This window comes from Oreochromis niloticus, linkage group LG23 (assembly GCF_001858045.2).
Source record: "Oreochromis niloticus isolate F11D_XX linkage group LG23, O_niloticus_UMD_NMBU, whole genome shotgun sequence".
NCBI lineage: Eukaryota > Metazoa > Chordata > Actinopteri > Cichliformes > Cichlidae > Oreochromis > Oreochromis niloticus.
This window is the reverse complement of record NC_031986.2, coordinates 35,894,978-35,920,481: the sequence shown is the minus strand read 5'-3', so window position 1 is coordinate 35,920,481 and position 25,504 is coordinate 35,894,978. Positions and strand designations below refer to the sequence as shown.

The window sequence follows — 25,504 nt, the reverse complement described above, 5'->3', positions numbered from 1 at the left end:
GTGAATCTTTTTTTTTTCTTTTGAGACCATCGTGAAAACATGTCATCAGTGTTTTAATCACATCACAGATCAGACAGTGTGTACTCTTTTTCATTTCCCTGACACCGAATTTTGATTTTGAATGTCTGAAAATATCTGCGTGTTCAAAAATACACCATTCTTCCGCCTCCCAATCTGCTAACACACAGACACACAGCCACAAACATAGAGTGCGAGTGGCTTTGTAAACACACCACAAAATGAGGCAGAGCTGGGTAAGAACTTAAGATTTTATTAACATGTTGACATGCAGACCACAGTGGATGCAGCCGGGCTGCAGAGCGGCTACTAAATACAACAGTTGCACATATTGGCAGTCGGGCTACACGTCACATTTCTCAGATACTCCTGCTCGCACGGGAAGGTCAGAGACGGTCCTGCTTGCCGACGCTTCTGCTGACATCACAAAGTGCTCCCACGTCCTCGCAGAGAGGGCGCCGAACACGCCAACTGCCTTCAGGACTCGCGCAGAGCAGCACGTTTTACCTTTCACATGACAGAGGGAACATGGCTCCCCCATGAGCTCACCTCACACAGTCTCACACCAGCATCAGTGACTGTCGCTGCAGAGCTTGGCTTACAGAAGCACGCTTGTTTCCTGCTGTGCACCTGAAAGCCTCGCACTCAGCTGGCAGCTGTGCTTTTTACACCTGCTACTGTGCATGCACACACCAGCGCAGCAGCCACAGTGGGAGGCGTGAGCGCAGTGAATTTTAAACAGCTGTGGTTCAGCTGTCTGAAAAAGTGACAGCCTGTAGCTCAGTGCAGCTCCTGGTCAGCACATGTCCCTTTATCAGACTGCAGTGAAATGCTTGTCTTAGACAGGAAATATGCAAAATTCTGCAGTCGTCGTGCTGCCGTGCAATAAAATCATCATGCAGTCAATAATGACTCAATCAGACCGGAGGAAACCCACAGCGTGGTGTCCTGTGTAGAGCGCTAAAAGCTTTAATCTGGTGTGAAACAGATCAGTGGAGCTGGGGGAAGCTTCACAGCACAAATCCACCGCCCCCAAAGAAGAAGTTGAGCAGGGTTCCCATCACCTACCTACCTCCAAACACAAGTGCAGCTTCCTGTTTTCAAAGTAGTCAGCACTTGGGTTCCCGGCACTAGAGATGAGTGAAGTCTGCAGTATCACCTACATGCAGAGTCAGCTGATCTCCTTTGTTTTAATGTGCACACCTTTGGTTTTCACAAAAAGATGACATCATCACTTCCTCCCTCACTGAAACCTTCTTCACATTTTTATTCCAAAGTTTGAATTGCTCCAGTACGAGCTGAGCAGGCTTCAACTTTCAGCTTTAACACTCTGCTCATTTCCTGCTGTGAGGATAAAACGTGAAGACAGCCTTTATGTGGCATCACCGGCATCTGCACTCTTACTTCCACCTGCACAGTCTGTTGTGAGACACTGAACGCTTCTACAATTGCCCACACAAACACCATTCCACATCTGATTCTCTGCTCAGACACACACATACACAAACACACAGAGTGAACTTTATAGAAATCATGCACGGCAGCATGTTTCCAAAACAGAAGTGTGATGTCACTCCTGACAATGAGTCCAGAGGGAAAAATAATAAGTGAACCTTGTGTTTCGAATGAGAACGGAGGCTGCACAGCAGACGCACACAAGCCTGTTTACCTGCACACACAGCTGACGCAAGTGTGTGCTGCTCGCCAGGCTCATGTGTGAGCCTGCAGAGGGTCGCTCTGTGAGATCTGCTTCTAAAATCATCTCTGTGCACAAGCCTGCGAGTGACCGAGCTCCGCCCGCTCTCTTCGACTGACTGCTGAGGACGAGTCAGCTTTGCCAAACGTGCGTGGGGAAAGAGAGGGAGGAGAACACAGAGGAGGGAGCTCTGCAGCATTAAGGGGCAGTTACGATGGAAGGGGCCCGCTCTTTGCAGTCAGTAAAACCTCTCAACACCTCCTGCTCACTGGGGATCCATCCAGAGGTCACCGAGAGCCTGCTGGATGTTGGGAGAATCATCCATCTTTGCATGCATATCATCAGTGAAAGCATTTCTCATCTGCTGCGCTGCTTCTGATCCTCGTACAAAAGTTGAAGCTCCGCAGTCTGACTGCACACTGCACGTCTGTTTTGAAAAATCAGCATTTCCTTTGGCGACATAATGAAATACAAAGTTCTTTAACTGCGTATTCGTCCAGAGCAGACACCCAGACGCTGTGTGGAGCAAGGAGGAAGAGGAGTATTCAGACAGAGGCGAGTGCAGCGATGCCCGTCTACATGACAGGGTCACATGACAGAATGAGTCAGATAGACTTTTAAACTTTGTCCAGCTGAGGTGTTGTGATCCCAAAGGAAGCTTAGAGTCACTCTGGAGGTCCCCCCGTCTGCATGTGGAGAAAGCTGAGGGCGAGATGGTCATGGGGTGGGTGCGGATGGGGGGACGGGTGGGGTCAGATGTGGTCCTCGATTGGGAATACAAGGCGCGTTCCTCGGCTCAGCAGCTCCTGCTCGCGGGAGTCCAGCTCACGCTCCAGCGCCTCCTCTGACGTGCTGCCGCTCCTTTTCCCATTCGCGCTCCAGCCCGACCCCCGGCAGCGTCCGCTCCGCTGCCAGACGCCCCGTTGGCGGTGATGGCGGTGTCCCCAAAGGTGAAGGTCAAGTCTGCGTCGCCGCGGATCAGGTCAGAGTCCGGGTCTCTCAGCTGCTCATGGTTCTGAAAACAAAGCCAGAGCAGAACATGAAGGGGAGGAACGGGACTGCACGAGAACAGATGTGGGACGCATGTGGCGAGAACACACATGACCACACGAGCACGCTGACATGAGTGCAAGGGCTCACAGAGGACACAGTGGATCTACACGGGGGAGGGGCAGATTTAGGCTGGATTAACCTCCAACTGTCGCCCTGCTTCTCTGAGCTGCCTCTAATCAGAGAGAAATCACACATCTGCTCCTGCTTCTCAGACTTTCCAGGCCGGACAACTGAAAGTACACGTATGTTTTTATTCGAGTGAATTTTGTTGGTAATTCGTCTTTGTGACAGTTTTCGGGTACTTCGATGACATGAATTTTCAAAGGTCTGAGACGCACACGGAGCCATGAAAACAGGATTTCTCTGTGAAACATCAATGAGCTCACTGATATCGCTGAAACATTTGGGTCAGCTTTCTGTAGCATCTAAAGCTCCAAATCACATGTTGCACGGCGCTCAAGTCCACGTCTGGACTAAACACGAGGTTCCCAAAGCTAGAACTGATTGGCGGATCAATATTTGGCCAGGGGCCCCCAGGGGAGGACGGGATGAGTTAACTCGGGATCAGTGCGGGAATTACTCTCACAGAGGGATCCAAGAGAATTACATAACGCTTTCTCTGCAGCAGCAATCCTGCCGAACCAAGCAAAGCTTTATTTTTTAGTTGTGAAACTAAACCACTTCACTTCCTGTTAACTTCCTCTGAGAACACGAGCAATATGTGAACTACGTACTTGTGAGCCACTTTTGAAATGAAAGTGTTCGTCAGGAGGGTTAGGGTTAGCATTGATGCTTTCGCTGCATTTAGCTCCTTTACAGACAGTGAGAGATCTGTTGTTCTGAATTACATTTTGAACCATTGCATTTCATGTGTTTCATTCCCCTCTGTGTTTTATAAAATTGATAAGCGGAGGAGAAAGCAGACAAGGAGCTTTATTTAAACTCCTGTGCCTACACCGAGGCCTGGATGGGCCTGATTACATGAGCCTGGCAGCCAGCCGCTCGCTGGCAAACAGCAGCAACAAACTGGGAGGGGAAGCGTTTCTGTGACCAGACTCGGGATAGGAGGCACATTCAGATAAATAAATGAAACGAGAAACAGTCGAATTACAGTTCAGATCTCTAAATGCGAGCCAGCTCTGAGGGCTGAACTCCTCTTTGAGCAGGAATCTCTCAGAAAATGAAAAGAAGAATTTGCCAGAGTGCATCCAAGTGTGACCGTGCCTTCAATGGCTGCTTGTGTGGCTGAAATATCTTTCATTACAGCGCTCATCATTGAGGCGGAGCTGAAAAGGCCCTTTGTGCTTGCTGAATGCCAAAAGGCTTTTCCACCGTCCAGTTACTCTGCCGCTGAAGGCCTCGGCTCTTTGTGCACTGGCTGGCAGGCTCTGAGAGCTTCAGTATTCACAGGAAGCCTTCTTGAGGAGCCGGCTCCCCACTGAGCACAAAGGACGAGAGAAAATGACTCCTAACCACTCACTGTGTCCCAGAACGGCTCGGGAATCACTTCCTGTGGAAAAACATCTCCTAAAGAAGTTTATCTGTGCTGAAACGCACACACACACACACAACACCACAATCAGCTGATTTTTCTGTAATGTCATGCTGTAAATATTTTCAGAGTTACAGGTCCTGAGAGGTCCTGGAAGAACAAAATAGTGGGTTTTTGAACAAGTCTACATGATTTTTCCAGCATTTCAACTTCATGAATGTCTTCAGGGCTGAAGACACAGAATCAGTTTTACTCCCACTCCTGTGAAAAAATAAATGTAGTCCAGAAATATTCACAGTAGTGTATATAACCGTGTGGGGTGGGGTGGGGGGTATATATGTCTGCTGATCGTTTTCGGTTTGTCTTTGGGAAATATGCTGACTCAACTAAAATAAAGGCAGACACTCAAACAAACTGCAAATAAAAAGAAGTGACAGAGATGCTGGAACAGTCCGTGAACAGATGAAAATAATGCTGGCATCATCATGTACTTTATTAATAATTATTTGTAGAATTCTTTTAATACACTTAACAAATTAAAGGAGCACTTTTTAATCAGAGTGCAGCATCAAGTCAGTTAAACTCCTGGATATTGATCTGATCAGGTGAGGATCAGAGGGGGGTGCAATAGAGGGGCAACAATCCCAAACCAGGAATGGTTTTCATTTTCCCCTCCCCATCTTTTATGACTGTATTTCACTAGTCTTGCATTTGACTAGGGTCAGTGTCTCTGCTGGTAGCATGAGGTAACACCTGGACCCTACACAGGCTGCACAGGTAGTTCAACTCCTCCAGCGTGGCACATTAATATGTGCCACTGCCAGCAGGTTTGCTGCGTCTCCCAGCACAGTCTCAGGAACATGGAGGAGAGCTGGACAGGGCCGTAGAAGGCCTTAACCTATCAGCAGATCTGCTGATGGGTTCTGCTCCTCTGTACACGGAAGAGGGCGAGCACTGGAATAGCTACAAAAAGACCTCCAGCTGGTCACACCACGTCTCTGATGAAACAATCAAACACAAGCTTCATGAGGGTGGCATATGTCAGTCAGGTCCACGGTGCCTTCTAGTGCGCTCACTGTACGGCAGTGTGGACCTGACTGACATTTGCCATAGAATGCCAGAACTGGCATGCCCACCACTGACCTTGAGCTTGTTCTCGGTTATGAAATCATATTTTCCTTCTGTTTTTTTTATGTTAGAGGGCTCTCTGCACCACCCTCAGAGGTGTTAGGCTTCTACACTTCATACAGACTCACTGCTCACTGTGAGTTTGCTGTGTTAGTGTGCATGTGGACACTCACCTCGTACGCCCGGGGGGTGGTCAGACAGCTCGCCAGCGGCCCGCAGTAGCTGGGCAGGGTGGAGGTGAGAGGCGGACCACTGTGGGTCAGAATGGGCTTCAGGTAACTGAAGGGTTATTAAGGACAACCAGCTGACTGAGTCTTAAACACTTTAAATGGTAATGTTTCACCCACCTGTCAATCCATCCATACACCCATGCATCCATCCGTCCACCTATCCATCAAACCATTCTGCTTATCAATACTTCTGGCGACTTTAGCTCATCAATGATATTTTTAATCTCTGAATGAATTCTCTCAGGTATTTATGCTAGTCCACACTGTGAGGTGCCTCGCCTACACTTCACAAAATGAAGTAATGAGGCTCCTGAGTTAATGACAGACTCATTTTAACCCTAACAGCGAGAATTAAGCTCTAACACCTGACTCAAAGTTTTAGAGGAAGTCAAAAATAAAAAATGTATAAACCTGATAGTTTAAGGTTAGGGTCATCTCCAGTGACTGACAGTTTTAAACCAGTTGCACATAAAACTAAACTTTCAGCTGATGAGTTCTGGCAGAATAATAACAGAGAGCTAAGAGAACCAGCAGCTCCTCTATGATTTGTAATGAGACTGTCACACTCTGGGAAAAGGCCGCTGTGGACGCTGCAGGGAGGGGCAGGCTGCCCATTAATCTCATAGACAAAGCCACTGCGGGGGTTAACTGGAAAACACAGTCAGTCACCGAGGAAACCGTCGCTCAGCAGAGGGGAGAAGCAGGGAGGGACCAGGTGCACGAGGAGCTAAACACCTTTACTGCAGTCTGTTAGCAAGCAGGTGACCACATTTTATGGGCTTGTTAACCGAGGCGATTCTTTGGACACAGGACAGAACCATCCTGGATGAGACCACAGAGCTCTGAAAGGATACTTGTGATCGAACGTGTACCACAGTCTGAAGAGCCACGCGCTCTCCTGCTTGGTTTTACTTTGTCCTTCAGCCTGAGGCCCGTCCTGGACAAACACACACAGATAACACAGCTTTATACTCACGGGAAGAACAGCCTATCAAGATAAAATGCTTCACCTTCTAATTCACCCAGCCAGGCTGAATGAGCAGGCTTTTTTTTTTAATACAAACAGAATGTGAGTTAAATATCATGAATAATCAATGAATAATCATATTTATTGGTAATCTCTGCAGAGACAGACAGACTCCATGACAACTGACACATGTAAAAATATTTTCTCACATCAGTGAACCAGAAAAACTATTTAATTTTTATTAATGAATCAATTTAAAAAAAAATCTATGTATATTTGATGATGTTTCTGGTTCCAGAGGTCTGAGGTTTTACATCATAGTCACTTATATATGAAAATAATCATTCATAGTTCATTGTGAGCTGTGAATAAGCTCATTGGTTTGGAAGGAAATGACTCTCACTGATAACCAATAACTCTAATAACTGCACAGAAGCATGTGTGAGTGGTGCTTACCCCCTGCAGGACCTGGAAGCTGTCTGCAGACGGCTGCAGGTCTTGGTCCGGATCAACATCGACTCTGAAACACAAAAGGACAAAGAAATAGTTAACAATCATCACAATGCTGTTTATCTGTGCGGTTAATAAATGACTAAATGTCTCAAACTGGGCGCTGCATAATTATCTGTTTATATATATATATATATCCATCCATCCTTTGCTGCTTATCCAGGTCTCGGGGGGCATGGTTCAATGGTTCAATGGTAATTTTATTGTCCCCAATGGGAAATTGATTTGCAGTATGTCCATACAGAGATATAAAAACAAAGAATCACAACACACACCCACAAAAATAAGCCCAGAGAAAACAACCTAAATTTTATCATCCAAAAAAAGTGCAGTGTGCAATGGCAACAACCCTTATGGTTTAGTGTTATTAACCATGATAATAGTACTAGGTACAAAAGACAATCTATGTCTCTTTGTCTTTACCGCTGGCTCTTTATACCAACAACCTGATGGAAGCAGTTGAAAATCAGTAAAGAGAGAGTCATCTGAACACAACATGACAGAGGCTGCCTTCCTCAGCACCTGCCTGTTATAGAAGTCCACAAGCTGGACCTGAGACCTCCCTGAAATCTGACCAGCCACTTTAACCAGGTTACTAAGTCTGGTCTTATTTTTCAAAGACATCTTTTCAAATGAAACATTAAAACCTCTCTCCCCAGGAGGCTGAGCGATGTCCTCTCTGCAGCGGGCGCTGGGTCAGCCCTGGTCCTTCTCCTGTTCAAACACCTGAAATCACCTGAGCAGTGGCTCCACTCGCCACACAAACATTTTAGGATGTTATTTGTGTTCCTTAGTGTAACGATATTCCCTTTTTGAAACATCTCCCCCATCTTTCATATGACGATAAATTAGCTCTGAGGGTTAAAAATGTTTGTGTGGGGTGGAAAAACAAGCTGAACCAACACTAACGCTCATATCACTGAGTGAAACAGCACCCTTTTAATGTAGTGGAACACAGTACTACACTCTCACTCGGAACCAATTAACTTCCCCTGAAGAAAATAAATAAATAAAATGGCTGACCGGCCAATCAGATGACGGTAATGTGTTCTTGGCCTCGGGTTTTGACCTGTTTTGCAGTGTAACAGGTGCTTTATAGCTAATGCTGCTTTTTATCACATCGCTGATGGTCCACAGATTCCTCTGGGTTTTAGTTCTGGGGCATCACTGGGTAGGTCCTTCAGTGACAGGCTGCTTTCCTGCTGCACCCAGACTGTACTGTGTGTAATATTCCATAAAACACTGTGAAATCACATAGGACCTCTGGTAGATAAGCTGTTATCAGCTACCTCTGATATTTAACTTTTTATTATTAAATATTAAAATGAATTAATACTTCTTTTTCTGTTTAGCTGTTATTCATAGCGCCTGTGATCAGAAGTGAAAGCAGGCCGGTCTCTGGGGGATATTTCTATTTCTCTTCCCCGTAATTGATGAAAAACAGAAGTGAAGAGTGCGGGAAAGAATCGCCTCTGACGTAACCACACTTAGACAACGCCACTCACTGTCCCAACATATGCAGACTCCGCCCCCTTTCTGCATTGCTGTGATCATTACTGTCACACCTGTAAGGACCGAGTTTCACAGACAGTGACACTGACCTTTGAACCCGTCACATCATTACTGCGGGACTGCAGACAGTCACGCCCCCGACTCTGGAACAAAAATCCATTAAACAATCATGAAACTACAGATCCACATCTGCTCTGATCTCAGGGCAACCGCTCTCACCTCGCAACAGCACGGTCATCTGTGATGTCAGCCTGTACCCGACATGACTCAGTCTTCACACCCACACAGGCAGATTCAGCGCATTCACAATGCACGCTGCACTCAGCTACATACACATTAATGTGTAAATCTGATCCCTGACAATAATCATCATTATCGTTTCAGTGTGGTCTCCATACCATACAGAAGCTTCAGCTGCAATCACAGGAAACATTTCTGCTTTGCCACCATTTCATTTTCATTTTGACTAAGCAAGCCGCTTGCAGCTCTCAGAGGATTATTAGAGCCTCGCCTGCCAGCTGGTGCGACAGAGAAGTGAAAGCTCCAACTTCATGTTCCTCTTCGAGACGCTGACGTTTCTTCCAGCAGCTGCTTTCCCACGTCAGTCAGCGTGTTTTTGATGGTATCTATTTTGACCTCCACTTCCTCTTCTTTCAGCATCAGTTTGAACATGTTTCAGCATTTTGGTTTGGTTTGGAGTCTGAAGCTCCAGCACAGAGCACATTTAAATACCGTGTCTTAGTCCGAGCATTACCGGGACTGTCTCTGTGTCACTTGTTCACTCACAGAGCACGTTTGGATGCAGTCGCACTTTAAAACTTTTATTTAAACAGGAAACTGGCACCACTGACAACCAGAGAAACTCCCAGCCTCAGAAACAACGGTGTTAGCTGTTGAGCCTGAGCTTTATTACAACATTTCTGTGTCTCAGTTTGAAATGTTTTGCTCAGTTTGTTGTAAAGTATTTCTGGGCTTTTATATTATTCCTCATGTTTCTAATGTTGGCGTCTGTCTCGTCTGCGTGTTAGTGCCTTTGTCTTTGTTCCCTGTCTGCTATGGATTGACTTCCTGCCTCCTGATTCGCTGCTTGTTTCCACCTGTGTCTGATTTTTACAAACCCAGCTGGAACTGTAAGACATCAATGCCTATGGAGCTGACAGCTGGCACATCTGGAAAGGCTCCATCAGTGCTGAAAGGTACAAACAGGTGTTAGAGCAACATCTGCTCCATACAAATGTTTTTTTCAGGAAGGCTGTTGAGTTTGACCGGGATGATGCTAAACTGCAGACTGCATCCATTCCAGCAGCACGGCTTCAGAGGAGTAGAGTCCGGCCGCTGGACCAGCCCACCTGCTCTCCAGAGCTTTGACCAGCCGAGAACATCTGGTTTTAAAAGCATCATGAAAGCAACATCAGGAGCCAGGACTGCTGAATCCTACATCAGACCAGAACAGCTCCTGTCCTATGTTTTACTCAGAGACTGACTTCATAAACCTGAAAACACAAGCTTTCCTCCTAAAGCTAAAAGTCTGTGATGTAAAGGCCTCACATCCGCTGTTTGTGCTTCTGTTTTTCTCTCTGATCCTCTGCTTGTGTTTGTCCGATAACGTCTAATTTCTTACTGTAAACTCCGCCCCTCTGCCAGCTTTACCTCTACTTTCAGCATCAAACACAGAGCAGCAGCTTCATGACTTTAAATGCTCATTCTCTTAAAACCTGAAACCAGCACCTGGAACTGTCCCACTGAGGTCACAGATTAGTGATGCCACTCTGTGATAGGCTCCCTGCTTCCAGAACATCAGGACCAACACTCCATCAGGTCTCACCGTGTCGCTGTTAATGATCTGCACCGCCACAGTCATCGGTGACGTCGAGCACAGAGGGAGGAACACCGTCTAAGGCCTGTTTTTAACCCCACCACCAAGAAGCAAAGCATAAATTTACACACACACACATCACTGCAGCGAAGGATGCTGAGAGCACAGAGCAGCACAGCCGGTTACCGTTACCATGGCAACAAGTTCACAGGGTGAAAGGGGTAGAATCTGGCAGTGCTCTAAACTTCCAACATAATACTTCCAGCTCCGCACTAAGACACAGCACACATATTAAATACACAAACACACACACACACACACAGTCGTGTTTTCATATCTTTGTGGGCACATCTACCTGATATAATGCTTTCCCTAGCTGCTTACCCTAACCCCACCCATCACAATAAATACTTAACCCTAACCCCGAGCCTAAACCTAACTATAATCTAACTGTAAGCCTGTCACTAAAACCACATTTTTAATCTAAAAAATGCCTTCAAAATGTCCCCATAAGGGCTGTTGGTCCCCACAAATATAGTGGCATTCCAACTTTTGGGCCGCATAAAGCAACCTAAACTTTGGTACACACAAACACACACACACAGCACACATGTTACATTTTTTCTTGATTGCTTTGACCTGCCTAAAGAAACTGGGATCCACTCAGTTTTCATCGTCACTATATTAGCAGAGCAGAAGACAACTTGCAAATGTGTTAACCCTTTCTCGTTGGATTGACACATTTTCCCCACCCTTTTTCAAAACAGTTAAAACAGATGTCATTCAAGCAGTCAAAACCCACTGTTGTAGCTATGGTAACCAAACAGAAATCACCTCTTCCTAGCTACTAAAAACTACCCAGATCAGTATGAGCTCAGTGAAGCATATAGTGAAGCAGTCAAGCACCTGTTTGACACTTAGCAATCAGTCTGCAGGTTGTGGAGTATTCTAAAGGCTGCCTTTGTGTGTGTTTCCTCAGGAGGATTTGTGGGAACAAGGAAGCAGCGGTTGGATGGTACACAGGTAGTGGAGACACGTATTACAGGCACGAAGAGGAAACACGGAACGGGAGTCGGGAACACACAGGGATTTATTGGTTATCTTTATTGTCTGCACTGTAAATAAAACGCACTGTCATCATCACCAGAGTCCTGCATTTGGGTCCTCATTCCCCACATCCCCACGGTCTGCCAGTGCTAACCGTGACAATTCCATAAAATTTGCATCAAAGCATTTCTGATTCTGGATCCAACTCACTGCACGAAGGCAAATTTGACACAGCCTGTGTAGATAAGATAACACACGGCACCTCCATGAAGGCGGTGTAACGGGCTACATTGACTCGCATTGAGTGCTGTGTTTTGTATTTTGTTGTCCATTGTGTAATGATTGATTGGATGAGCTCATACACTTGTCCACAAGTTGTTGTTTGAAAGAAAAATTTTCTTTTGTTTCACATTTTAAATGTTTTGGCACAGTTAGAGCCTTTTGCAAATAAAATGTGTCACTTTGACCACAAGTGCCTCTGTTCAGTCCTATGTGTTTGCTGTCATGCAGCATTCAAGAAAAACTGTAAAAACACACACACACACACTCACGCAGCACATGAGTGCTGGTAGAGTCCCAGTACTCGGGAGTCAGACCTGGGTGACCTCAGGTTAACATCCTGAAGCTGAGCTCCTTCAGAGGAGCAGCAGCGCCCCCTCTGGGAGGTGGAGGGAAAGCAGCAGAGTAGCTCTGGCTCCATCTCCTGGACGCTGTGGTGTCTACTGTGCAGCCCTCCTAAGACCTCTGACACACAGTCAGTACTTCAACATGAATATTTAATACTTTGATTAATAATTTGTCTTGATTCATGCTCAATCATCCAGGTAAGGAAATGCCAGGTTGATTCTGTTCATCTGGATGTTTTCAGTGGGCTAGTTTCTCCCACTGAAAACGTCCAGATTAATAATTTCTTCTTTTACGCCCACATTCACATGTTTACAAACCACATTAAGGATGTAGTCATAGGATGGAGAGGCGGTATAATCATACAATTTAGGTATTATAATAATAGATAACTTATCTAACTAACAACTAATTACAACTTGCATTAAAAACACAAATTAAAAAATGCGAATAGAGTCAAATTTGCAACAATTTAATGACGGAGGTCTCAGTCATGTACATCAGTGCCATGATGTTCACCACTGCATACAAAGACTCTTACATGCCTTGGAAACATCATGGTTCCTTAAACTGGGAAAACGTGATTAAATGTGCAGATATTCTACCTATAAAATTCACACACAGTCCTAAATTTATGTTTTCGTCTCTGAAATTTTGCAGTTTTATCTTAGAAATAAAATAAATAAAAATACAAAATGAAACACACTGCTAAACAACAAAACTTAGGCATATATAAAAGAGAGACACTTCATCCTCTCTCACACACACACACACAGTTACAGCGTGTTACAATGGGCTGGGCCACAGTAATCATCAGGACGAACCAAACAGCCACTCCACAAACACATGGCACAACACAACATTCAGGTGCACATCTGCACCAAAGGTCAAAGGCCACTCGCCGAAGACATCAATGTTTTTGGACAGAGGACACAGATGGTCTGAAAGAGGAGTAAAGAGCCCATCTATGTCCACTGTAAACGGCCATCATTGACCAAAAGTGGTAGCCTATGACACCAACTGTCACAGTCCACTCTGTGATTCTTCCCAGGTGTTTCAACCACCACTCACACCTTGCTTCAGGTGACCTCAGCAGGTCAGGTCATGTCTTTTCTTTTCTTCGAATATTTAACATTTTCTGTTATTATTCACAGGCGAGGACTTAATTGGGTCCAAACACAACATGAAGGCAGTGCAGCACTTTGATTTTCTAACCTGATATGCAGCCAGGACAGCATGGGTGTGGTTCCACCTCCAAACACCCACACGGTGAAGAAGACGATGAGCAGTGTAGTGGTGAACATCATCTGACGGGCGTACGTAGCTGTGTCGCGTATGGCCAAGGCGAACGCCATCGCCCCACGCAAACCTGCAGAGAGAGATCCTGAAACCACCCAGCCCGATACGATGAGCTAGAACTACAAAGACAGGAAGCACTCCTCATACCTGCAAACATCATCATGTGCTGGAAGTTTCCTTTGATCTTGTGCCTTCGACCGAGGTTGAGAAGAAAGGAGAGCGGGTAGATGTTCAGAGCTCTTCCAATGAAAATGGCAATCTGACAGGCTGGTTAAGAAGTTTTAATGCTGGAAAGAAAGGATGTTTGTGGTATATGTGAGGTCACACACAGAAATATCAAAAGGGAAAAATTAGCCTAGAGTGTACTGAGCTCCATCTACTGCCCTTCCCGGTTTCTTAGTTTTTCACGTACATGTTTCAGATAATCAAATAAACTTTAATACTAGACAAAGATATGAGATCTGTTCAGTGTCACTGCCACACCCAGGCCTGATCACTATCAAAGCTGCTGAATCACAAAATAGAAGCTGTCTGACAAAGTGAAGCAGGCTAAAAGATGTAAAGAAACAGCCGAGAAACAAAGTCACTGACCTCTATCACTGGAGGTCAGTGACTATGGAGAAACTGGGAACAGTGCTGAACCTTCACAGGAGTGACAGGCCTACCAAAATTCACCCAGGAGGTCACAGAAGAACCAGAACAACAAGGTCAGAGGTCATGACTCAACCATAAGAAAGAGACGGTGCAAAAACGGCCTCCATGTGAGAGTCCAAGGAGAACACCACTGCTGACCAAGAAGATCACAAAGGCTCGTCTCACATCTGCAAACAAACATCTGGATGATCCCAGAGACCTGTGGGAAAATCTTCTGACTGATGAGACAGAAGCTGAACTTTCTGGAAGGTTTGAGTCCTGTTACATCTGCATCAGACTAACAGCGTTTCATAAAGAGAACATCCCAGCAGCAGGCAGATACGAGGGTGGTAGTGTGATGATCTGGGCTGCTCTGCTACTTCAGGACGACTCGCTGTAACTGAGGGAACCATGAATTCTGCTCCATACCAGAAAACCCTGAAGGAGGATGTCCAGCCATCACTTTATGTCCTGAAGCTCAAGGCCACTCAGGCAGCAGGACCATGATCCAAACACAGCAGCAAGCCCATCTCTGATTGGCTCAAACAACAAATGAATGATGTTTTGGAGTGTCCGAGTCAAAGTCTGGACTTAAATCAGACTGAGCTGCTTCAGCGTGACCTTAAACAGGCGTTCATGCTGAAAAAACCCTCCAATGTGCTTGAATTAAAGCATTTCTGCAAAGAAGAGTGGGCTAATGTTCCTCTACAGTCACGTGAAAGATCCACAAAAGATAAGATGGTGCAACAACCAGTTATCAGGTTTAGGGGCAGTTAGTTTTCCACACAGGGCAGGTAGGTTTACATAACCTTTTTTCCCTTGAAAATTGAAATCATCTTTTAAAAACTGACCAAACTGTCTTTGTCTAATATTAACATTAGTTGGATGATCTGAAACACACAAGCGTGACCAATATGTGAAAAAAGGGGAAATGAGGACGCAGCAGGTAGTTTTCTCAGTGCTGCAGGTGCTACTCTGACAATGAGAGAAGCTCAGAAAGGATACAAAGGCTCCAATGATGAAGATGGGGCTGAAAATGTGATTCTGGAAGGTGAATAGAGCCAAGCCCATGTAGGAGAAGATGAAGTTCTCAGCCAGGAAATGAAGAACCTCAAAAAGCTGCAGTTTAAAAATATTCATCATCATTTAGAATCATAAAATATGTGAATGGTTACACAGTAAACAGGATGAGCCTCATCATGCTTTTAGGTTAGCATAACAGCTAATGTTACATTTAATGATGAATTGCTATAATGATCCACTCTTTGCAGTAACTGGAGACCAACTGAGAAATGTTTAGTTAATCTCAGTTCAGCTGCTTATCTGAAGAAACTTCTAACATTACATTTGTAGTGTTAGTGAGACGATTTAACAGTTTATCACTTCTGTGTATGAATTTTATCTCGTCGTCCACTTCAGGGTTATTACTGGTGTGATAAAACTTTATTTATCTAAAATAACAATAAAAACTGAACTATACTGTCCTCTATCCAAACTAAGTGAGAGAAAATAAAAATATAAAGGACGTGATTCCAGCTTGAGTCAGCTAACGTAGACAAACACAGAATAAAACCTGTGTTCAAGTTTAAAGGTTAAAAACAGAAATCTATATTGAACCGGGCCTCCCGGGAGGGATCCAGGGGCGTGTGCGCCGTTTGTTCCCTAAAATGACTCTGTCTGAATAGGCAGTAACCTTCCTGCTGCTCCGTGACACCGCCCCTTTTTCAATGGCAGCGCCATGTCCTGATCCAAACTGTGTTCCTGCTAATCTCATCCTGTCCCTCAGACTGACCCCCCCGCATGGAACTGAGCAGTCAGGGGGGGAAATTAAGGTCACAGCCGGCTCATCGGGCAGGCACCATCTGGCCCAGGCGCCAGATGGCTGGGGGGGGGGGAATCACATGTTCACATACCTGCTTGGTGCGCTTTGTGGACTCTTCAGAGAGGTTGTTGTAGGTGTAGTGAGCCTGCGTGATGCCACAAAACAGCACGGCCACGACGCCTGCAGAACAACACACACACACACATATACACACAGATGTGGTCAGGAGTCAGAATGGATTCAGATATTCAAAATAATCTGATGGCTGAGGTGGGAGGACAGTGGTGCAGTGGTCAGCACTGTTGCCACACAGCAAGAACGTCCTAGGTTGGACTCCACACCCACTACTATGTGGGCGGGGCCTTTCTGTTTGCATGTTCGCTCCGGTTACGCCGGCTTCCTGCCACAGTCCAACACATGCCGTCAGTGGGGTTTTAACTGGTGATTCTAAATTGCCCACAGGTGTGAGTGTTTGTCTGTCTCAGGCTAGGCCAGGTGTACCCCTCTGGGATAAGAGGAAGAGGATGAATGGCTGAAATTTGGCATTGTGTATTTCAGCTGGCTGTGTGTGTGTTGTTGTGCTGATGCAGATTTCTTTTTTTCTTGGATGGAAATAAATGGAGCAGTTTTGATTCTTGTAAAATGTTCTTCTACATTTTCAGGTGACTTTTCCTAGCTTGTTAGCAGTGGATGATGCTTTTTGGATCTGATTTGACAGTGTGCCTGTAGCACGTCCTTACAGCTGACTGTTTCCTGTATAAGCGCTCTATGAATAACCTTTTTTTGATGTATTCTGATGATAAACGTGGGGCGGAACGGAACAGCGTAAATCTATGAACAGGACGAAGTGCTGCATGTGAAGCGGGTCGCCCAGTGATGGTCAAATTAATGGCAGTCTGATGTTTGTGACACGTCAGCTCACCTGTGAAGCCGCAGGCCTCGGCGAGGAGGAAGGTGCTCCAGGACATAAGGAAGAAGAGGGCCGTCTCCAGCAGCGGGAAGCAGTGCAGCTTGGTGAACTTGGTGACGTAAGGTTCCGGTCAAAGAGTGTAAACACGGGACTGAGACACCAGTTGGCAAATGTGAACGTAGCCCCACCCCTGCAGTCAGATGATCTGTCCTGTATAGTAAGCTTACAATATTTACTGAAGACACGCACGTCTTTATTACTACATCAAAGGTTCTCAGCAGACATCCACCTTTAAAACCCACCCACTCATCCTCACAACCTGCTTCAGGACCTCTCTCTCAGGACCTAAATTTGTGTGATCAGTGTTATTATACATTACGATTATTACAATACAATTACAACACAGATTATTATACAGATGTTTGTTCACCTCACAACCACGACCTCCACTCAGAGAGCTAAAATCTGACTATTAGAAAATAATCTGACCCAGAAAAATCACAGCTGGAAAAGGGACTGTTCAATTGCTCTCACCTGAGCTCACACCTGTTCCAACTGCTGACGTGAGCCCGAAAGTTTACACAGATATTAAACTGCTGATAGATCACAGCTGGATACAGGAACCAGGATCAGTGCTAAGACTGGACGCTCATCTGGGTTCAGCTTTTAAAGGAGTTCACGTGTGTTTTTCGGGTTTATGTGAATATCTGCTGTACTTAGTTGGGTGGGGGTGGGAGTGGGGGGTCGTGTGGTGGGCGCTGACTTCTCTGAAAGGATATGAGAGCAGTGACCACTCCCGTGGCCGCGCCCATCACGAAGGAGCCGCTGAAAATGCCGAGGAAAACCCCGACAGACTTGAAAAAAGCCGAAGCATCAAACTGGTGCGTGTTGGCGCCGGCCGGCTGGTACGCCACGATGGACCTGAAACACAAAAACACGAGTCAAAGGTGACTTGGGCTCTTCCAGCAGGGGGAGCCAGAGCACTGCCTGCAGCCCCCACAGGTGGTCACTAGAAACCACAGCTGGAAACATCTGAGTGCAGCGCTGAGTGCAGTCAGAGGTTTCTTTAAATAAAAAATAGTCAGACTGCGGGACAGGAAGTGGTCACGTTTACTGATCAGCATGCTGGCAGTGTCCCATTTCCTATTTCTGTGTTAACAAGCAAATAAGCAGCTGAGAGCTGCACAGACGTTTACTTCCTGAGCAGTGAGGATAACGCATGCCCACCTGCTGCCAGAGCCCCGCCTCCCTCAGCTGTTTATGATCACAGCTGAGGATGCAGATGTTATGAAGTCATGACTGTCAGCAGCTGGTCTGTTGTGTCATCTACTCAGTTAATCAGACGCGCATCATCAGTTGTCTTTAAAAGCACAGCTCACCGCAGGGGTCAAAGGTCCCCTGCTGTAAATGTGGGTAAAGCGAGGAGCGGACTCACGAGGACAGCACGATGGCCACGGCGTCGTTCATGACGCTCTCGCCGAAAAGCAGTGCATACAGATCCCCGTCGGCGTGCAGCTCATTAAAGATGGCCAGCACCGTCACTGCAGAGAAACAAAGAAAACACTGAAAACCTTGCTTGCGTTCACACTCGTGCACACGGTCCTCCTTCCTGTGGTCGTGTTCATGCCTGGGTCCGTGGCAGAGATGATGGCGCCAAAGAAAAGGCAGTCAGTGTAGTAAAACTTCCCCGTCAGCTGACCCACCGCCTGCATCAGCTTGACCACGCCGTACATCAGGTTCCTGCGGAGGGAACAGGTATGACACGTCAGTCACGCAGCAGCAAACCGAAGGTGATGTCACACCTGGCTCTGACTCACCCGATAACGAAACAGGAGACGGCGGTGCCGAGGAAGGCGTAGGTGATGATGGACCCCAGGTTCCTGAAGAAGTGTCTCTGGAAGAAGCAAAAAGAAGAAAGAGAAGAAGAAATGTGGTTCTTCCTCACACTGACCCAGCCAGGCAGCCAATCAAAGGCCTCTGCAGCTCGCTGCCGCACGGAGCGCGCTCAGCCCTCTATGCAGGCCAAAGGCAAAGTGCTGAGTCAGGTTTCTAAAGGACGTGAGTACAGGTCAGCGCTCAATTCTGTTTGCATCCAACGCTCCTGACTCACACATCAACCAAACAGCAACGCCAGACAAAAATGCTCTTCTTGCTTCCTGTTTCCTGTTTCCTGCTGAATCAGCAGATCCAGGATGAAAAACAATTTCACAAGAAAAGCACAAAATGCTGCTCACGCACTCTTCAGCTGCACAGCACACAAAAGCAGCACCACAGTACAGGTGAAGGCAGGTGTGTTTACTTGCAGGTTTTTCTGGGTTCGTTAAAGATTTTTGGAAAAGTCGGTTAGATGATCAGGAAAGATGGCCAGGTTTACTCCAATTTCATTGGCTGATATTTCTCATCAGACTTGCCTCCTAGCGACCCACCCCGGAGTGTTATTGGTCAGACTGGAGCGCCTGAGCTGCTGGTGGATGTCCGTGTGGCTCCGCCTATTTATTCTGGCGTAACCTTGATATCATTTATGAGTGCGTTATGTTATCAGGTGAGATGTGACCTCAAAGACAGATCACAAGTTTAATCACAGCTTGCTGTAAAAGCATCACCTGCTATGCTTTAAATGTAAACATGGAGACAGGTGAAGCAGTCAGAGCATCGCCGTTCCTCTGCTCACACGCACAGCCCCACCCGTCCACACACAGCAGGTGACTCTTACCTTCTTCAGACTGTAGCCCGCATGGAAAATGATGGGAGGTAGCAGAATGTTGAAGAAGACCTCGGGGTCAAAGGTCACCTGGAAAAGACATAAAGTTTGAAGTTGGCGGGCGGATGTGAGAGATGCCAGCGTACTTCCTTGCCTTCCTCACCTTTCGCAGCATGTCGTTCTGCTCCACGTTGTGTATCTCGCGGGAGTTGATCTCTCCTTTTAACGTGTACTCAAAGAACTTCCCGCTGACGTTCAGCAGCAGTGTGCTGGTGGGTCCCTCCCTCAGCGAGCAGCTCGCTGGCGTCTTGTTGTGATAGCTGTTGGCTGGGATGCCATAACGCAGAATCACGCCAACCAGTAAACCTGAGAGAAACAAACAGAAATACCAAAAGGTTAGTGGGGACCTCGTGTCTCTGTTTCTGGTCTCAGGCACAGACTGCTGGACCTGATTTTCCATCAGTCTGTTTTCATAGATACTGATTCATGTCCAGGAAGCAAAGGGGCCACTTTAAAGAACACACACACACACAAACACACACACACAAACAGTCACACACACGCAGACACACAGACTGTCATGATCCTGGGTCCTTTGACCCAGCGTTTTTGTGTTTTCTATTAGTGTGATTTTGGTTCTGTTGTTCCTTCTGTTTAGTGTTATTCTGTTCTGCCCATTTACTCCTGTGTTAAGTCTGCGTTTCCTAGTCTGTGTCATTACATGTATGTAGTTCCTGTTTTATTGTGAAGGTCTGTGTCTTATGTCAGTGTATTCTGTTACGTTTCCCCTGCCTCGTCAGCGGTGATGTCTTCCAGGTGTGTTCCCCTCCTGTTTCCCTTCCCCTGATTCCTGGCGTGTGTATTTATAGTGTGTGTTACCTCGTCCTTGTTGCTGGTTCGTCTGCGTTAGTCCCCTCCGTCATTCTGTGTTGTTTACCACGGTCTCCCTGCGTCTCTCCTTCCATCCTCCCTGCATCTTCGTTCAGGTTTGTTTTCTTAGCTCTGCCCAGTTTAGGTTTTCCCGTTTCATGTTCACCCACCATTGCTGTTTGTACCCACTCCTGTAAATAAATACTCACCTGCACCAGAGCTGCCGCCTTTGGGTCCTTTCTACAAACTCCACGCCACACCGGACGCGACACAGACACAGACACACACACGCAGACACACACACAAAAACACACAGACGCATGGACACAGACACACGCGCACACAAACACACACACACAAAGTCACACACGCACACAGACACAGTCACACACACAGACACACACACATAGAATTAAACCACTTGCTGTTTCACTTTCTCTGTTCGCCGATTTTCAGCAGGAAGTTAAATCAGGACAAACATCCTCGTGGCTGCGTCTCATCGTCAACAGCATGAAGCTGCAGCAGCATTTCTTACGCTATCACAGGTTTAACCGGTGGAGTCCACAACAACCCTTCAGTTTTATTTATACACTGCAGTGTAAATTGATCTGGGATCAGCTCTGTTTTTCAGGTTTATGTACTTATGTTGGAGTGCCGGAGGGTGGAGGAGGTGGAGGAACGTCATTTCCCATAGATGCTCATGTTAAAGCACTCAGGGCTTCTTCAAGCTTCTGTCTAACCGTGGGGGATTAGTACCAGCAGACTGGAACACCGACTGTCTCATTGGCTTCAGGGTGGAGGTTCTTTGCCTCGTGGTTCACTTGTTCCTACCGCTGTTAATTTTTTACATTGTATTATGTGGTTTGTGTTTTGGGTGTATATGTTATGTGTGTTATTTATGCAGGTGGCTACAAAGCAAACACCCCTTGGAGATAATAAAGGTTATCTTGACCTTCACTTTGATAAACTAGGTAGGTAACCCAAGTTTGTCTTTTAGGGGCGTGGCCTCTTTGACCTGTGTTGAAAACGATTAAAGTTGTTTTAATCATTTTTTTTATACACGATGCAAATGTGCTCATAAACGAGTTGGCGCTCCGTATTTTAAAGGTTGAGAGCTTCATTCCGTGTTATTGTCTGGATTTGAAATATTGCAGGTACATGTTGAGTGCAGAGAGATATTTTGCAGCATGCTTACACACACTGATAATGGTTAGAATAAGTCTCTAGGTCAGAAAGTCTGAACAAGATGTCCTGAACCAGACCTTAGAATCAGTAGAAAAATAATGGATAACATTAGATAATCAAGGCTACACAGGGTGTGTTTTTGTGTAAAAGTCTCTCTGACAGGTGGATGGCAACACAGTTAACTGTAGCTGTCTGCTCAGCTTCACCTCAGCTAACCAGAGTCCCTGAACTGCACATCTGGACCGTGTTAATTACATCTTCTGACCAATAACACGGCTTCTGTGAGGTTACACTAAACACAGCGTCAGTTAAGCCCACAATAACTTTAAATCGGGGTCACCTGCTTCCTCCAGCACGCTTTAAATGGTCTGAGGTTCCTGTGTGAACTTGTTCTCCTAACTGGAAGTTAAACGTCACTTAATTAACTGCAGAGTATGGCTGACAGATATTAGTACATGAGGTCTGCATGTATAAGTAGTAATGAAACATGAAACGGTGTTAAAGAAGCAAACGTCAGCTGTGAGTGTGGTGCCTGTTTCCTGTTTTTGACCCTGTGCAGCACAGACACCACACTTGGAAAATCACCAGAGCCATGTTTGCCTTGGAGCTTTAGGTCCAAACAAATCAAAGTCTGCCTTCTTCGGAGGACATGTGTGGTTAATGAGTGACACGCTGGACGGACGGCCTCCATCACTGGGAACGTGCAGATGTGTACACCAGCAGGCCTGACTAATCACTGCAGGTGATCAGAGACATTCGCACATTATCTGATGATCTTTGTTCATGTCATCATTCTCCATGTATGCTGAGGCAGGACAGCCTCAGCAGAAGAGCCAGGCTGGGCTGAGGCTCCGAATCAGCCCACAAACAGACAGACACACACACACACACACACACACACACACACACACACACATAATATTCTACTGCCAGCAGGGTTATAACAGGGTTGTTATAAGTGGTGTGTGTGTGTGTGTGTGTGTGTGTGTGTGTATGATGAGTGTGATGTGACTGCCGGCTGGTGTCACTTGGACTCTTGAAGCAGCTGCTCGGCTGATCTGCGCTCAGTCAGAGAGGTGCGCGCACAGGAGCGCGCTGACACCGAACCGGGAGCTCGATGTGAAACGCGCACGCGCGTCGGCGGCTCTGCACCGTCTTAAAAATCACGGCCGCGTGTCCTCCTCTGACCGATTCACGCAAAGCCTGCGGTGTCGGCGTGCGCGAGCGTGCCGTTAAGCGTAAAGGCGAGGCTCACCGTAGATCATCGCCAGCCCGGTCTCGTGCAGGAAGCGGACCCGCCGGTGCTTGAAGAGCCAGATGGTGAGGATGGTGAGGGTGAGCAGCAGGATGAAGGTCAGCATGTTAAAGCTGTCCTGCCGGTGGCTCTCCTCCGCCTCCTTCTCCGTGGCCAGCTCCTCCATCGCGAAGTCCTCCGCGCGCATGCCCTGTCCCCACGCACAGCTCAGGAGGATCCATGCAGCCATCATCTCTGCGCCATCAGCTGAGCCTCTGACGAGCGCAGCGAGCACCGAGGAGGTCTCTCAGCCACGCGCCTGAGTCACTGCGCCTGCGCTGTGACGACCGCGCAGCTGAAACCGGGCTGAGGCAGAGGAGGAGGAAGCTGCTCACATGATGTGTCTGCAGAGGAAGCAGCTGCACCATCCGCTCCACCCTCCAGTGTCCAGCGTGAAAATACGAGGATCGACGTTTTCTCCTCCTCTTTAATCCTACCCGCCCCCAACACCGTTTATGAAACAAGTGTAAACACAATAAACATGATAAAAACTGTATGCAGTCAAATATTACATTTCCATTGTTAGTTGAAGTTTTCACTCCTTGACTTGAGCTTGGTTCTCACACTGATCATCGAGGTCCACCTCCCCCCACCACCTCCACCCGCAGCCCCCATCAGTCCCTTCCTTACTACTTGTTAGATACATAGCTCATTATGACTGTGCAAGTGGGATGATCTGATATCGTCGTGTTGGTGTTGTTCCCAGATCATCATGAAAATGTTGTTCCAGGTTCAACATTGCAAGTGACCAATCACATTGTTGTGACGTTATTCTTTTGCGCGCCAAGCCATTCCTGCATTTATGAAATTCCAATGTTGCAAGGACAATATCAATTCTGCTTAGCGTTTATTAAAGGGTTAGGGTTAGGATTAGGGTCAGGGTCCGTTGATCGGTGGACAGAGGCGGTTTCTCGCAGCGTAAGTACAGTTTTTTGTTTTACGGCGGTTTTTCCCGAAGTCCCAAAAGTATGACGTCACAACATTCTGATTGGTCACTTGCAATGTTGATCCTGGAACAACATTTAGTATGATGATCTGGGAACAACACCAACACGACGATATCAGATCGTGCGTGGAAGTGGATATGGAGCTGGACTGCGGCTTTTATGTAATACCATTTTAAACCACAAGATGGTGCGGCGAGTCACTGTAAAGCGAGGGAGGGGCTAAAGAGAATGAATTTCTCAGCATGCGTACTTGTGTGTATTTGTGCGTACTTGCGTTCTCGTGGACTTGCGACATCTCATCAGTCGCAGAACAAGTACTGTTCCAATTCAAAGTACACAGCAAGCTCCGCCCATTCTATCACGCATACATCAGTGGTGACTTGCGTGGACTTGGTGCAGCCAAATGTCCCAGAATGCATTTAATCCAAAACCCACATGGCAAAGGAGAGTGGCTAAAAAGTCTGAAATATGACTCTGTCTGACACAAAATAAACTTTTAAGATATTTTCAGGTGAGAACTTCTGACAGGTATGGCGTTATTTTTGTGCCTCTATTGTGAGCGCACATAAATAATTTTTGCAAGTACAAATGTTGTATTTTGAGGAAAAAATATTTTGAGTGAATAAAAGCTTAATTTGAGCGAACAAAATTTATTGCTGCAGGTCCGCAGACATCTGTGGACCTGCTTTGTGTCGCTCCCGCTCTCAACATCTCTGCTCCCTGCAAGCTCAACTCTTCCTGTACACCTTTATAAATGTGCCACAAAACCAACCAATCACAGACTTGGATGCAAAAATTGTGATTGACTCCAATCAGCTAGCTAGATACTGCATTCTGGAAACACTGTCCATAGTGTAGCTCAACCCATTTTCGGTTAGAATGTTTAATTATTTTATTTTAAAATATATAATTTTTTAAGACCATTATGGTTTAGTTTAAACCAAACCACTCCACTGGATTTAGCTACATTTTGGACAGTGTTTCCAGAATGGAGTAGCTAGAAAGCTGATTGGGGACCAAAACAGCCAATCACAATTTTTGCATCCAAGTCTTTCATTGGTTGTTAATGCTAATGTTTGGTTTATTTCAGTGTTTTATTTGTTCCCGTGCATTCTGTGTAACTGTATGAAGCCTAGTAGACAGGATGTAATTTTTTTATATCATGTGTAATTTCCATTGCAAATATTAATCACAGTTTTAAAAAAAGGGGGTGGATGGCGGCAAAAACTCTGGAGTTGTGATGTCATCAAGTACACTGCCGTTCCAATCGTAGAATGATTTTGTTGCATTCTTGGGAAGTCTGGACTCCCGTGTGAACCTACTAAATATGGAATAGCAAGAATGCAAGTACGGACTTGTGTTCTTGAGTACTGGGAAATGGCCAGTATAATATGTTACAGATGCTGCCCCTTGGTGGTCAAAGTTTCAGTCAGCGTCTGCAGAGGGTCACTGCGAAAAGCACCTTTAAGAAAGCAAACAACCTAGCAAGCAATCAGAAAGCAGGTTTTTGTGTCTTTTTAATCTAATCCAGCACTTTATTTTATTATTATTGTGCATATATTACTTATTTTCAATCTTCCTGGTTTTTACAAATTGATGGGTAGATGAATGGGGCTGTTTTTTTGTGTGAGTGGGAGTGGAGGGCTCCTACTCCTTTGCATATTTGATTATGTCATTCTGCTCATTATTATATTACACAGCTTATAGTAGTAGGTAGTCACTCCTTGGCTATCTGAGAAATCTGGAGCTG

General features: G+C 46.1%; 1 protein-coding gene and 1 long non-coding RNA gene across 2 annotated transcripts; both read right to left on the bottom strand.

Moving 5' to 3' along the window:
• Positions 1-251: 251 nt before the first annotated feature.
• On the bottom strand, positions 252-23,173 carry slc9a7 (solute carrier family 9 member 7). The gene is given in 17 exon segments (XM_005478773.4): positions 252-2,567; positions 2,570-2,729; positions 5,561-5,666; positions 6,472-6,554; positions 7,041-7,104; positions 13,309-13,462; positions 13,540-13,651; positions 15,031-15,144; positions 15,939-16,027; positions 16,770-16,875; positions 17,537-17,678; positions 18,193-18,298; positions 18,385-18,497; positions 18,575-18,651; positions 19,471-19,548; positions 19,622-19,824; positions 22,769-23,173. Coding segments are annotated over 17 exon segments (2,040 nt in total). The 5' UTR covers positions 23,001-23,173; the 3' UTR covers positions 252-2,466.
• On the bottom strand, positions 9,182-13,302 carry LOC112843714 (uncharacterized). The gene is made up of 2 exons (XR_003216181.1): positions 10,432-13,302; positions 9,182-9,795 (listed from the first exon to the last, which is right to left on the bottom strand). It is a non-coding gene; the product is annotated as an uncharacterized LOC112843714 (long non-coding RNA).
• Positions 23,174-25,504: the final 2,331 nt, after the last annotated feature.